Genomic DNA, 15,143 nt, shown 5'->3' on the forward strand with positions numbered 1-15,143 from the left:
AAACTAAATATTTCAATCAAAACTAAATAAACTATATTTCAATACAATCGTAAATTAAACTATCTAAAATTATAAAAAAAAGACTAATTAAGTAATAATTTGGTTAAAAAAATTTTGCGTTTGCACTCGAAGAAGCGCACTTTTCCCCATTAAGAACACAAAGCGAAATGCACGTAACAGCTATAAAATATAAATATTATATACATAAATATAAACCATAAGCAAAAAACTTCGGTGCATAGCAAAATAAAATTATCTCTTCCATCTTTCCGTCAGTACTTTTAATATTTTATCCGAAAGATCATTATGGAATGTACAATTGAAGAGTTTTTAAGTTACTTTTTTTAAAACATTTGACAAAAATTTTGTTATATTATCGACATGGCAAAATCGCTGAATAATTTAAGATATAGCTCAAAGACCTACTGACTACTTGTATATTAAAGCAATTTTGTTAGAGTTTGGGACACGAGATAATTCTCTTGTCTCTATAAAATCAGTCTCAATTTGTGGGTTTACTGATTTATTCATAATCGTATGTAAACAAAAATCACATTTCATTTCTTTTTTAAAAAGTTTTACTAAATAACCTGAGATATACACTACGGTACAACGTACAACTTTGTTTGCTGTTATAGGAACATCTGGACTGAAGTTATAGTCAAGTAACTAACAGTAAGAATGAGCAGAAAGGGGGATACAAATTTTACCATTACTTTCTGGAGATTGTTCAAGTGTCGATGATACTTGTTTCGAACACCCTGGTTGTAGGCCTGGAATGATGGAAATAGGCACTACAAATATAGTAAGACAGTTTTGAAATTAATGGTAACAATTATGAACAGAGATGTGACTGACTCCTTCAATTTACCTTCTATATAATTTTGATTTTAATCCACTTCCATTTGTACATGTTCTAGGCTCGTGGTATTATTTTCACCGTCACTAAATTGTTCATAAATACTTAAAGGAAGGTTTAAATGTATCACACAAATGTCTCACCTGGTAACGATAATAAATCTGCTTCATGTTTAACCAACCAGTTTAGGATTTTTAAAGTTTTTTACTCATTTCTTAACGATCGCTTATTTAACGGAAAACGATGATGCATTTCCTCATTATCTGTGCATCCGGGCACACAACACTTCCTAGAACGGGAATGCATTTCAACCACGGACTTCTACCTAGTAATAAAATAAAATAATAATTTAATCTATATACGTTATAAAAAGCTGACCACACTGTTCTCTACATAGGGCACATTAAAAATAGGGTGCAAAATAAACAAACTATAGAACGAAATGAACGAATCAGATTCCGTCGCTGATCTTAGCATAGCGAATAAATCAAGAAATGTATTAAAGGTAGCGACATCTACATGTTGGACGTGGCGAAACATTTCGCCAAAATTTCCATAAATTTCCATATATTCGCAAAATATTACCAAAACTACAATATTAGGTACGTCTGTGTTTCTATCCGGTAGTTTCCAGAACAGTTTCCGTTAGTTCGTTGATTGAAACATATTGCCTTGTCTTACCTGTCGGACCAATAAACTAGTATTGTGGTCGAATAAATGCCTTCTATTTATCCTGTCAAGTGTCTGTGTTTAGAATATAACGAACATTTCAAATACTATAACATTTGTGCTGAGGTTGTAATAGTGAGTTAAATAAGAATTACTCTATTAACATAAGTGGTGACAGTCAAAAAATAGCCGATGGACCATCCCCATCAAAAATGGTAGAATCAGACTGTGTAGGAATTTTGCTTGTCCTCTAATCAGAACAGAAGCTAGAAATAACTGAATTAGCGTAAAAATGCTGTATGGCGCGGTAAACTTCCTCATCTGAAGCTTCTAGTGCACAAGCTGTGCCGTCAACTATGATGTCAAAATTTGTTTGCCAAAAATCGACAAATTAGGGGTAAGTGATAACATTATAATTGTTAAGGCAAGTCAATCTATCAAATTACGGTACATTGTTACTATTTGAATGTCAAGCTATATATAATAGTACAGGGAAAGTATATAATAGACCTTATTCTTGGGTTTGCTATAAATAATCTCCAAGTTAACTTGCCTATAATGCAACCATTCTCTGATATGGTGTCAATGTCTTGTAAGAATTACTTTTATTTCTTGGTAAATAAAATACAATTGAATATTTGTATTAAAAAATCATTATAATGGTCAATATCTTGATAATATACTAGCGGTTGCAACGGTGATTACAATAACAATCGTATATCAACTACGTCAGCAAAATACTCTTCGAGATACTCTAAGAAACTGTATTATTTCCGGTCAAGGCGTCGCTCTTTGTATCCAAAAAGTGTATATCTCAGTATGGAAATGCGTTCGGGCCCGTTACCATGTCGAATGAGTCATTAGATGCCCTCTATGTAATTGGTCAATAATGCCGATCTATATTTTCTTACGGTCCGTCTCTTAGTGATTATGGAAAATTTCACTTGATTCATTTACCACAACGACCTATTTTGATGCACAGTATTCAGTATCATTGAAACATTCTGGGAATATACGAAAAGTTAATTTAAATTATGAAAGTAAAGAATTTTAAGCAAGTTCAAAGTACCGTTCCGCCTTCTTCCTGTTCTGTCATTATTGTAAAGTCATCCAGTTATACTCAATCATTGTTAAAAGCATATTTGAAATATGTATATAATTATCGTTATAATAACTAAATAAAAATAAACAAAAACCTTGGGTGTGTTCCTTATTTATTTTTTGAAGTCGGTTTGATTTTCTTGTTAAAAACATTATATTTTTCTCTTTTTGGTGTTAGATATTTGCTCAAAAAATTATGCAGTTATTATATTAAGTATTACAATGGGTAGGCCAAGTAAAGTTGCATTCTGTTTGAGGAAATATAGGAATAAAGGAAAAACGATTGAAAATAGGAAATGCTTCAGGCCTCGGGGTCCGGTACCTAACCTAACTGATTTGACAAATACATTAACCAAACTAGAACAACCACGAAAAGTCGTTGTTCCCACCGGGAATCGAACCCGCGACCTCCACGTGTGATCTGAAGACTCTAATAACTATACCATAGAAGTACTTGCCTGCAATATTTCTACGGCTTCTCATATGATATGGTTAGTCTTTAAAAAGCAAACTGAACGAATTTGTACGGATAAGTAATATAGAATAATTAACTTAGATATTATAGACATCATTTGTGCATTTTCTATTTTCCGTTCCCTTTTCAAGATCTTAAGAACCTTTAATTTACTTAATGAACTATCCTTTTCTTGGAGTCTTGGAGTTTCTGTTTGGTCAGCTGATTAAAGTCCTTGTTGATGTGGAACCCCTGTTTGGTGATGTTAAGGATTTGGTATAGGAATTTTGCGATTGTACTGCGGTGAATTTTTTGAAAAGGGATGAGTGAAAATTTCCTTTTGAACCTTTGTGCTAATGTATTTGGGTAATTCTGTATATGAGGTGGTCAAATTTTTTTTGCCCTCAATTTCTAAATTTGTTCATCTCGTCATGACCGATGTACTTAGACTACTTTAACCCATCTAAATAAAGGAGTATGTCTGATAGAGCAGAACCATAATTATTGGAGACAATTTGCTTTTTCTACACGTGAGAGGATACAGGATTTTCTGTGGAATATAATGGCTTGGGTTTTCTTTGGGTTGATTTGCAACTTCCAAAAATTTAACCATTTAACCTCAACATTTAATTGTCCTACAAAAACTTCAATGTGAGAAGATTTTTGTCTTCAGAGATATCGGGCTATGTATATCTAGATTGTGAATCCTTCACGCCATAAACAAAATCTAAAGGGCCGGCTTGGTTGGCACAGTGGTCAAGGGCGACAGGAAAGCCCTCTTACTGTTGTGATAGTAGCGGTTTCGAATCCTGCTGGGTAAATTTATGTTTTTGATTGTTTATAATCCGAAAAATAAAATCTATGAGTGCGATCAGTCACGCCAGTAACCAAGCTGGGTAAAACCGGATTTCTTCTGGAATCATCTCGAGGACCGTTGTTCGGAGTGGGGAACAGATAAACACTAGTTAGTAAAAAAGAGACGTTCAGTGTTGTACGTACTATGTACATACATATGTAAAATATTTTCATGTCAACCCAATATAAACCCAAAAATATCTGAAAAATATGTAAAACATTGTTTGAAAACGTCTATATTGTGTTGTAGAGCCAGAGAGAATTACAAGAAGATAAATCAAATTGTAGATATGTTAAGTCACTATGCTACAAAAGAGTGGAAGTTTGAGAACAACAACGTGAAAACGTTATGGAAAGAAATGAGAAAGAGCGACCGGTAACTATTTGATTTTGATATGGGTGCTTTGAATTGGGACATGTACTTTTACACTTGTATCCGAGGTAAATCTTACCTAGACTGAAGTTCATTAATGATTGAATGATTATAAATATTGGTTATATGACATAAGAACTGAAAAAATCCAAATTAGAAGTTATGTTTGTTATTTCATTTCAACTCATATATATTTTTACATACTAAATACACCCAATTTTTCAATTATTTTGATATACCTTAAAATATTATTTGTTATATCAATTTATTTATTCATCATACAAGGTAACAAAAATTGGACAATTTGAATTATGATCTGATAGGAAATGACACAGTCATACTGGACCCAATAGTGATTCCTAACTAGTGCTTTTCAAACTTTTCTATAATGTTTCGTCAGTATTACGTTCCGAATAAAAAATATTTAATACTATAACATTTCTATTTCCTTATAAGAACAATGTGTATAAATCTAGTAATACTTGTTAAACCGCTCGTAACCCCTAATAACATTTCTAACCTTACTAGCTAAAGAATTTCAGCCTTCTTTCTATTAAGTGTTTTCATTTGTCTTCATCACAATCTGTAATGGGCCACATGAGTGGTCTAGGGATTAAAATACGGCCAAATATCGGTAATATTTACTATATCACAGGAATTGAGTTGGAGGAATTCTTTCCTCAGGTCTTGAAGTCTGAATAAAAACTGAAAATATGTCATTTCCCATTTGGTTGCCTTTATGAACTTGTTTTTCAATTGCGAACAGTCGCCTTCGAAATAAAATACCGAGACATAGCTTTCGCCGTTTCTCACCACGAAAGGCACAAAATGATCTACATTAATCTGCAGGAATCCGCAAGAATCTTCATGTATGTCAATATATATATTATTAATCAAAACGAATATGATCCTGGTGCAGAATTTCAGAAAATTATACGTCTGCAGAAAGTCTTCCATCAATATTTTTCTATCCCTGCCTTCTACGAATAATAGCTTCCCAAATGAACCGTCACAATGTTTAAAATTGATCTCATTAAATAAAAAGGCTTCGTATTTGCTAAGGGGATAACAATTTTCTCGAAGGCACTGATAAACTTCTGGTGAAAATTTATTCATCGTGAAGAAAATTTTCTCATTTATAATTCGAACGGAGACATATTTTAAATTACTCACTATGATGTAAGGAATGTGTTGAGATTCGATAGTGCTAATCTAGTTCTGCTAACCTATCGCTATTACTTACTGAAGCTGCCGGTACACCATGCCGGTTTGATTCAATATTTTTACTGTGTTCGTCATTACAATTATTTCTTATTATTCTAATATATCTTTGGCTATTTGGCGACGACTTAATTATATCAGTTTTTTTATCTGGATCGTTATTTATCGACATTTTCACTTTTTATTTGAATTTAATCTCTTATTGTTTCCTAGAGACGCCTGCCGTCACGTTGATAACTAAACAATAACAAAAATTCATCACTAGCAACTTGATTTTACATCACCCCCTAACAAAATATATAAAAATATTTTTTTATGTTTATGTTATTATTATAACTTCTGATAAAATATTAATAAAGCAGAGGTGTATTATTCAAAAAGACACCTTACTAATTTAAATGTATTAATTTATATGCTTATATATAAAAATAATCATAATTATTATAGTGACAGTAATAACGTCATTTAAATTATTTTGCTGTCACGGTGACAATATAAATATTAGTAAATATATCAATTTATCATTGGGATCGGTGTTTTATTACATCATAACAACTGTCAAATAATTATAAAGTTATTGTTATGTTAAATTAGTATTGTTGTTATAAAGGTGATTTTATTCATTTCTATATTATGTTTACAAATTTTATTACGAATATTTTAGGAGCTGGAGTTTATATTTTGAAGGACCCATTGGACACTATTCCAGAAAGAATAAGAAAATTCTATAAGTTTATATGTATGTTGTGTGTTATATTATATAGTGCTTTTTTAATTTTAAAATATTTCGTTATAAACATAAGTTAATTTTTGCGTTTGTTTTAATAGTTTTGATAAATATAACTTGCCCAAATATATTAACCATTTTTAATTATAACGTTTTTTATTAATAATAATCCTTATTGTATATGATATTTGTCTTTTATCCCTATTTACATTCTATGTCATGTTATATTACTATAAACATAATACCAGTATATAAAAGAAAAAATAAACGTATAAATGAACAAAAATAAGCTATTGTTTTTATGTCATCAATGTTTTTGAAATACCGATTATTTTGATTTTGTTTTCAAGTTTTATATTTGTAAGTAATTTGTAATCAGCTATATTCCTCGTTCAAACGAGTAGATGACAGTGGCGATGACGAATCTGCAGTTAATTTTAGATATGACTTACCAACAGCTGTTATCAAATGAGTCATCTACTTGATGTTTTATAACTTGCAAAAATTAACAACTTGTTCAAAAGCACCTCTAACTGTAACTACCTCAGTTAATGATAAATAAAACATCATAGTTGATATTTCAACTCTGTAACTGAAAAAAAAACCGAATAATTGAATGAAACTTCAAATCTAAACATAACCTCAGAGAAACATAAGGCTATATGGACATTCATACGAGCAGTTTTATGGACCACTATAATTTGTTCAACAATATTAAGCAGTAATTAATATAGTACGTTTATTGATGAAAAAACAAATTTCACATAATAAACAAAAACATGTTTAATTTCTTATAAGAAAAATATTAGTGAACTTAATACTAATTTAACAGCCTATAAAACTTATAACAATATTTGGAATGTTACTGACTAAAAATTCATCTTCTACTTAACATTTCCATTCATTGGACTGCCTACACTCATCCAAGTGCAATTTGCAACGGGCCATTTGGGAACGAAGCTTTCTTGATGATCAAAATATTGGCTAACATCCAGAATATTCACTAAATCACAAGAGTTTAGTTAAATATTTTCTTTCTCTAGACCCTGAAGTCTAAACAAAAAGCGCAAATAAGTTAACTCCCATTTGGTGACCTTCACGAACTTGTCTTTCAGCTGCCAGCAGGTTCTTTCGAAACAGAACATCGGTGAAGATTTTTCGCCATTTTACCACAAAGAGTACAAAGTAATCTATGGAAAAGATGTTTTATGATACCATGGCAACTGTAAAATTGTTATAAGATTGTTGTTTTTAAATCAGTATTAGTTCTATATGTAATTTATATACTCTATTAACTTTAATATAAATAAATAAATTATAAGTTGATCGGAAATCTTTACCGAAATCGTGTTTTCTGTATATGCTGATCTCTGTGTCATTACAATTTTGGTATATGGCTTAAAGTCGTGACGAAAGTGTTTAGCAAACAAAAACTATTTATTTACTTGAAAATATTATGTTATTTATCGGAAAGAAGAGGGGACTGGCTGAACGGCGATACATTGCGGCACTGAGGGTAAAACACACCTACCCGTCTCACAAAAAAAGAACAGATCGCCGGATAGCCTGGGCCGAAGCGAATACCGAAGAAATAGTTATATCAACATCTAGGTTAAATTTGAGTTAGTGAAGTGTTTAATATATCTATAGATTGTATACATTAGAACAAACTGTGAACGGTTTGTTGTATGCACATATTATGCCATTTAATCATTTTTTCAATGAAATATTTTAAAATCGACTGCTTTCATTCTTATACACTTCAAACTTGTGATGATATTTCAACATTTTCCATTTGTTTTAATAACTCAGGGATAAATATCATTTTGAAGGTTTTTCTTAATAATAATCAATAAGCACGGAATTTGATATTCTATTAAAATTATTAAGATTTTTTCTGGTAGCTATTTACAGCTGAATTTAATGAAATGGGGTACTTGAACTAATTATAAGTCTCGATGCATTCCATATATGTGTAATTGTTTTCTATATCGATATTTATGTGTTTTTGTGACATCTCAGGATTATAAATATAATAACTAACAAATAAATTAACTGGAAATATAATTAATAATTTTAAATTTTATACAATTTCATTGTTTTTACCTATTAAATATAAGTATTAATTAAATTATATTATTACCTCCAAGCAGTTAAAATTTATTATATTGAAAACAAAATAAATTTCCATATAATTATGAAATGAAATATTATTTCCAGAGCTACAAACTAATAATCTAAAGAGTTCTATAGAGAGAGTTCGTAAAAATAAAAATGTAGATATTATGGGAGTTTCTGTTTCTCCAAGTAGGTCAAATTAAAAAAAATTATAATTATAATTTATATGATATTTTAATAATAATTAATAAGTATTAACTCATTACTAAATTGAATTAGTTCATTATTACAATAATATATTTTACAACCTGTGGACGATCCGGTATTTGGAAACAAACTTCTTGTAGTATTCCGAAACAAAAAAATCCATCATTAGTAAACATATGGTTATGGCTGTTTTTTTTAACATTTTTGCATTTTTTTAATACCATACACAATAAAATCCCGTTATAGAATATATAAATACACTTAATATATAGGCATACTTCCTAACATAGTATAATTTTTAAAAATTTTGAGGAAGTGCGAAAATTGATCGATGATTTAATTGAAACTAACATCGTTCTTTAGACACGTATCGCCATGTGACCAGAAAGATGACCAAACACGCATTGCTTAATCGATAGTATACTATTTTTTCTCAACAAAAGTCTTTTTTAAGAGGAAAAATGATCAGAATACATGTAAGGACCTAATAAACAAAAACATTAAAATACATAAATAAAAAAAATAGATACTTAGAAGGGAAAGGTCATTTGTGGTAGACGTTCAGTACAGGCTAATTAAGACTTCCATGGATTAATATCGGGCCCCACCAGCTTGGTGGGGTAGTGGTAAAGGCGATGGGACGGTCCTCCTAATGATGCGATAGCAGCGGATTCGAATCCTGCTGGGGCATGGTCGTAAATTTGTGTTTTTGATTGTGTAAAAATCGTGATTGTCCTAGACAAGAGTGTGAAATCAAGAAAACAACAAGGAAATGATCCCAGTCACGCCAGTAACCAGGCTGGGTAAGACCGGATGTCTTCTGGGATGATTTTTAAAGTTGGCTATTCGCCAGTCGGTACGCTTAATGCTGAGGACCGTGGTTTAATGCCCACTCCAAACTGTAGTATCAGTCCAGATAAACCCATAGTTTGTAAAAGGAGACTTTAAAATGTATTTAAAAAAAATCGAGAATAATATATGCATAGACAGAGTAGCCTCGACCAAGTATTGTAATGCAAGCGGATTAATCTGCTATGATATATTAACATCTATCGGTTTCACGGAGTTTAATTTGTGGCATTACTAAAAATTCACAAAGTTTCATGTCTTTAGATCCATACAGGTTTACTATTACTTTAGCCGCTTAACCAATAAATTTGTAAACAAAATAGTTAAAATAATATAAAATAGAATTAATAGTACGTTTCAATATTTTTGATATATTAACTGTATCCATAACCTATAAATAAAAAATAGATAACGATAAAGAATGACCTTGGGATAAAAGATTGACCAACTCAAAAAACTAATTAATAGTTTTATATCACTATTAGAAAATATTTATAGAATTTATTATTTTTGGTTTTTATATATATGTTTTTTTGAAACATAAGAATAGGTGAAATAATTTTTATGCAAAAATTAAACTTATTTCATATTAACTGAGAGATCAAAGTAATCAAGAAAAACAGTTGGCATAAACTATTCAGCCGTTTTGATTTTATTTTAATCGTCCAGTTTATTAGTCGTATTTTATTGTGTTTATAATTTACAATTTCTGGCTAAAGAAAATAAAATCATTTATAATGCCATCAAATATAGAAAGTGTTGTGAAACATTTACTGATATTGAATATCGAAACTCAAGAACCGTATCTAGGAAATGTTACAGATTTACCGGCCGGTACAAGTACGCCATTAAAGGAAAAGATACCAAGGCCTGCCTCAAAAACACTCGGATGGCTCTACATCGAATCGTCTAATATACCTTATATTATTGTTGATGATCTTTATGTTCGTATCAAAATCTTAAACGACAAAGTGTTTTCGCGTGTGAAGAAATTCTCGCTTGAAGTTTATAACTTGTTTTACGTGATGTGTAGTCGAATGAAAGTAGTAGAAGCAGATCTGTTCAATATGATTAACATTGCACATGAGGAAACTTTCGGAAGCAGATTTCTGGAGGGTAGTGATTATAAAATGTAGTCGAATAATTTTTTAGGGCTGTATTATTTTATAAAATTTTGCGAACATATTTTGTACGATTTAACAAGGAACATGTACCAAACTTTTCCTAAAAATACGTGCGGCTTTTTACAGATAACTGCTAATTGTTACATTCCATTTGTAGTGAGAAACAAAGAACTTTATGCACCCTTGTTTTACGTTGAAGGAGATTGTTCCTTTTTGGAAGACAAAATTATAGTTTGTACCAAGTGGGAAATGTCCTACTTTAAATTATTAGTCAGACTTCAAAATATTCAAATCCAATTAGGCAAACATGACTTGTGCCTAATGGTTAAAATTGATGATTTATTACCCTTCGTTGAAACCAAACAAGTGAATATCAAAATTGTATTGTTCAACAATAATAAATATTGTTTTCTTTTTTTTATATGAATTTATGTATTTGTTTATATTTCTAGAATTTCACAACGCAGTTTAGTAACATTTAAAAAACTAGTTTACAGTGTTTATGTATTAATGTAATATACAGATTAATAATTAATAAGAGTTTAATTTAACAAACTAAATTCATTTAATAATTTATTGTGTCATTTAATAATAATAAATTGAATATAATTTAATATTAGCGTTGGGAACAATCGGCTCAAAACAGTCGATAATCGGAAAACAGCCGAAATAGTCGATAGTCAAAAAACTATATAAACTAGCGACCGAAAATAATAATTACCATTTTCAAATGCACATTATATTATAGTGCAAATGCACAAATTTATGTTTTTGATTGTTTAAAAATCGTGATTGTCCTAGACAAGAGTGTAAAATCAAGAAAACAACAAGGAAAATGATCCCAGTCACTCCAGTAAGCAGGCTGGGTAAGACCGGATATGTTCTGGGATGATTTCTAAAGTTTTACATACAAGTTTTACAGTTTGGTGCCCACGCCAAACTGTAGTATCAGTCCAGATAAACCCATAGTTTGTAATAGAAACATTGACATTGAAATAGTCGATAGTGAAAAAACTTTATAAACTAGCGACAGAAAATAATAATTACCATTTTCAAATGCACATTATATTATAGTTCAAATGCACGGTTCGAATGTTTTTATCAATTCGTGATGTCAGAAGAAGATGTACGACCCCTTTCCTGTATAAATTTTTGGAGAGGAAAGGACGGATATAATTGCTTGGAGCAATTAATTTTATTTATGCTAATATTTTCTAACGGTAGTATAAACGAGACGGAGATGTACATATTCCTTAACGTACTTTACAATAGAAAATTTAGAAACTTACTTTAAAATAGAAAAAGAGAAAAGTAATTACTGAATATTATTAACTCGCAATTAATTCATTAATTATTCATTAGTAAATTTCATTTTAAACGAAGCAGAATTACTTTTATATTTGAATGTTCTCTGAATCTGTGAAAAGGTGATTCTGTGAACACATACATTTACCTACTCGACAGATATTAATAGAGACTAAAGCCCTCACGTTTAAAAGAAAACATCGAAAGTATTAAATAATAGAAAAATAGAAACTTGGAAGACAAAATCAATTCTTGGATGATTTTCAAGAAAGACAATTTGGAAGACATTCAGTTTTATTTAGCTATGGTATTTATCGATTAATATCGTGAAGAATGTATGCGGAGATCATTGAGATGATTAACGATGATAAGTTTATTATGCTATCGCTAATATTATCCACCAAAACTCGCTGGAAAGCTGAAATTCTTAAATACACCAGATCTCATTGTAAAAAATAATAAATATAAAATATAATAGGGCGTAGAGTGTCCACAGATCAATTGATTAACTTCAGTTAATGTACGATTGGTTAATAAGACTGATAAACGAGTAACATTGATTGATGTTTCCACACGGAAAATAAACATCCAAGTTCTTGTATCAAGCAAGCAGTGGCAAAGGAAAATGAGCTGGGTCTGTACGAACATCTATTAAAACCATGCAAAAAGCATCTTTGTTAGTAACAACCTTTACATAATACTAAATCGAAAACCTGAAAAGAAAACTGGAAGAGAAGAAAGAATTTTGATATTCGTATCATTTTGATACTTATATTATCAGGTATATATAAATGTTTCATTTAGAAATAGTGAAAAAATCAACAATCGAATCAATAAAAATAAAACGAATACGTAACAACTGGATTCCTATAGACGAACTTCGATTATGTCGAAGTAATCTACTTTCAAATATTAAATATTTCCTTAGAAGATATCCTGCTTAGTTGATCAGTGTCATCAACTAAGCGGTTTCTGGTTTTACTGTGTTACATGTCCACCATTAAATGTAAAAAATTACATAAAAAATAAACATTAACTGTAAATGTTGTATATTATATAAAATTAATTATATATGCTTATTTCAAACATATTTAGTTACAACAATATACATACCATCTATCTACAAAGACGGTTGGTATCAAGTAATCGGCCATTTTGATATTGTTTTAATCGTCAAGTTAATTACTTGCTTCTTGCCGGGTTTTTCACACCATTTGTGAATTCGGAAATAATTATAATGTCATCTAATACAGGAGGTAACAATTTAGGGCAAATACTAATATTGGAGATGGTACCTAACGAACCATCTCTAGGAAACGTTAGAGATTTACCGGCTGGTACTACTACGCAAGTGCAGGAAGAGGTGCTAACGCCTGTTACTTATACCTATATATATATATATATATATATATATATATATATATATATATATATATATATAAATACAAAACAATACAAAATTGGTAATATAATTTTGTGACATATACAAAACATTAAATTACGAACAAAACAAATCTAATTTGTTGCTCGACACACACGCTCAAAGTGATTAGTTGGTAGTAGTTAAAATAATATTGTAAATAGAATAAATAAGTTTAGGTAGGTATAAGTTAAATTGTGTGTATGTAGTGGAATAAAAAATACGGGTAGTAGATAGGTTTTTGTTCATTTTTATTTAGTTATTACAACGATTATTATGTACATATTTTATTTTAAAATGTTTTTTTGTGTTAAAAATCTAGAGAGAAAGAAGAGAGGGAAAGTCACTTGCCAGGTAGAAAATTGATTCAAACGAGATCATCGCCTGCCTACTTTGCAGTCCTCGAAAAACCGTAATTTTCCAACGGGTTAAAATGAAGGTCGGAAATTATGGATTAAAATCGTCGGAAATTAAAATTGGAAAATATGACTTGTGTCAAATGGTTAAAGTTGATGATTTGTTACCCTTCGTTGACACAAAATTAATATGGCCATTATCCTACATGCTCTGTATGAAGCCAGATAATGACTGAAAATCAAATATTTATTCTTCAACAATAATTAAAGCTGTATAATTTGTTCTTCAGTTTGACTTCAGATTCTAGGGAATAATAAAATATTCATCTTGACGATAACAGTGTATACATACGCTGATCAGACCTATGGAATGCTCGATATTGCATATTTGACATTAATTACTTTCGTTGTGAAATCTGTTGCTGAATAAGCAAAGTGCTTTAAAGGTATATACTCAACCGAGTGAAACTGACCAGCTGATAGCGAGTAACAAACGCAAAGTTAGGATATACTGTTGCAGCTCGAATGACAAGTTACTCACCGGATTTTAAAATGCTGAAGATTTGCGAAACAACCAAATTACCAACATGGTTCTTTCAGCACAGTATCGTCACAAATATGAGGAAGCACTTATTTAATATGTCGTTTTTGCCCCTGTTATAACTATGGTATCTGTATGATTATGTCTCCTAATAATAGTCTCCTAAGTTTTTCTTGTACTATATTTTTTATGTATATATTGACATACATAGTTCGTCAACGTCTCAAAAAGCCAACATAATATCGTTGTTATATTGGCTGATTTTCGTATTGTTTGATGTACTAATAGAAGCATAATTTGATTTTTTGATAAAAATAATTAATATTTAAGAACAACAATACAGCTGTAAGTAAAGCAGGTTTTATTTCTCACTGCCTGAAAGACAAAAATAAATGCAATTGAAATCAGAATAAATTAGTTTCCAAATTCTGAGGATATGTGGGAATATATAAGTTGTAGAAAAAATATTTTGATTTATGTATATTGTGCCAATTTATAATTTAATTAATTTATCTACTATTATTAATTTATTGTTTTAATTAATAAAAATATTACTGAAATGATTATATGATTTATGATATTACTAAACTGAAATTGAGCTCGAACAGTTAATGAAAGAGCAAACCAATAATTACTGGCATGATTTTGTTTAATTGACGTCGGTAGACATCTGCAAAAACAGTTACATTGTATTTTCTGTTTTGTTTAACCCATGAATTGGTGCCTTGGGCTTAGGATTGTCGTAGTACAACCTCTTTTCATCGAATCACAATACACTACAGAAAAATATCCTGTCTTTTTGTCTGTTAAGCTGTATGAGAGTTCCTTGAGCAGAGTTTCCGTTCAATAAGTTTTACGATTTATTGTCGTCTAACTGATATCAATTTCGCCACTTTTAAGTCATTGCAGCCTATACCAACAATTGGAATATCACGAAGCAGCATGACAATACATTTTTAAAAGT

The 15,143-nt window shown here is 30.3% G+C and overlaps 1 protein-coding gene across 2 annotated transcripts in view; it reads left to right on the forward strand.

Annotated features, from left to right (window-relative positions):
• The window catches only part of LOC143205934 (putative fatty acyl-CoA reductase CG5065), a 45,259-nt gene extending 44,579 nt beyond the window's left edge, over nucleotides 1-680 (forward strand). The window contains exon 2 of one of the 2 annotated variants that reach the window (XR_013008001.1): nucleotides 639-658. Coding sequence is in view for 1 of the 2 variants with exons in the window: in XM_076418947.1 (XP_076275062.1) it covers nucleotides 639-661 (23 nt within the window). In the remaining variant the exon portion in view is untranslated. Of the gene's footprint in view, nucleotides 1-638 lie in introns of both variants that reach the window. The other variant, XM_076418947.1, reaches the window with a different exon arrangement.
• The last annotated feature ends 14,463 nt before the right edge of the window (nucleotides 681-15,143 follow it).

Source organism: Rhynchophorus ferrugineus, unplaced genomic scaffold (genome assembly GCF_030347505.1).
Source record: "Rhynchophorus ferrugineus isolate W39M unplaced genomic scaffold, kcgeb_rfMv2 rfM102, whole genome shotgun sequence".
NCBI lineage: Eukaryota > Metazoa > Arthropoda > Insecta > Coleoptera > Curculionidae > Rhynchophorus > Rhynchophorus ferrugineus.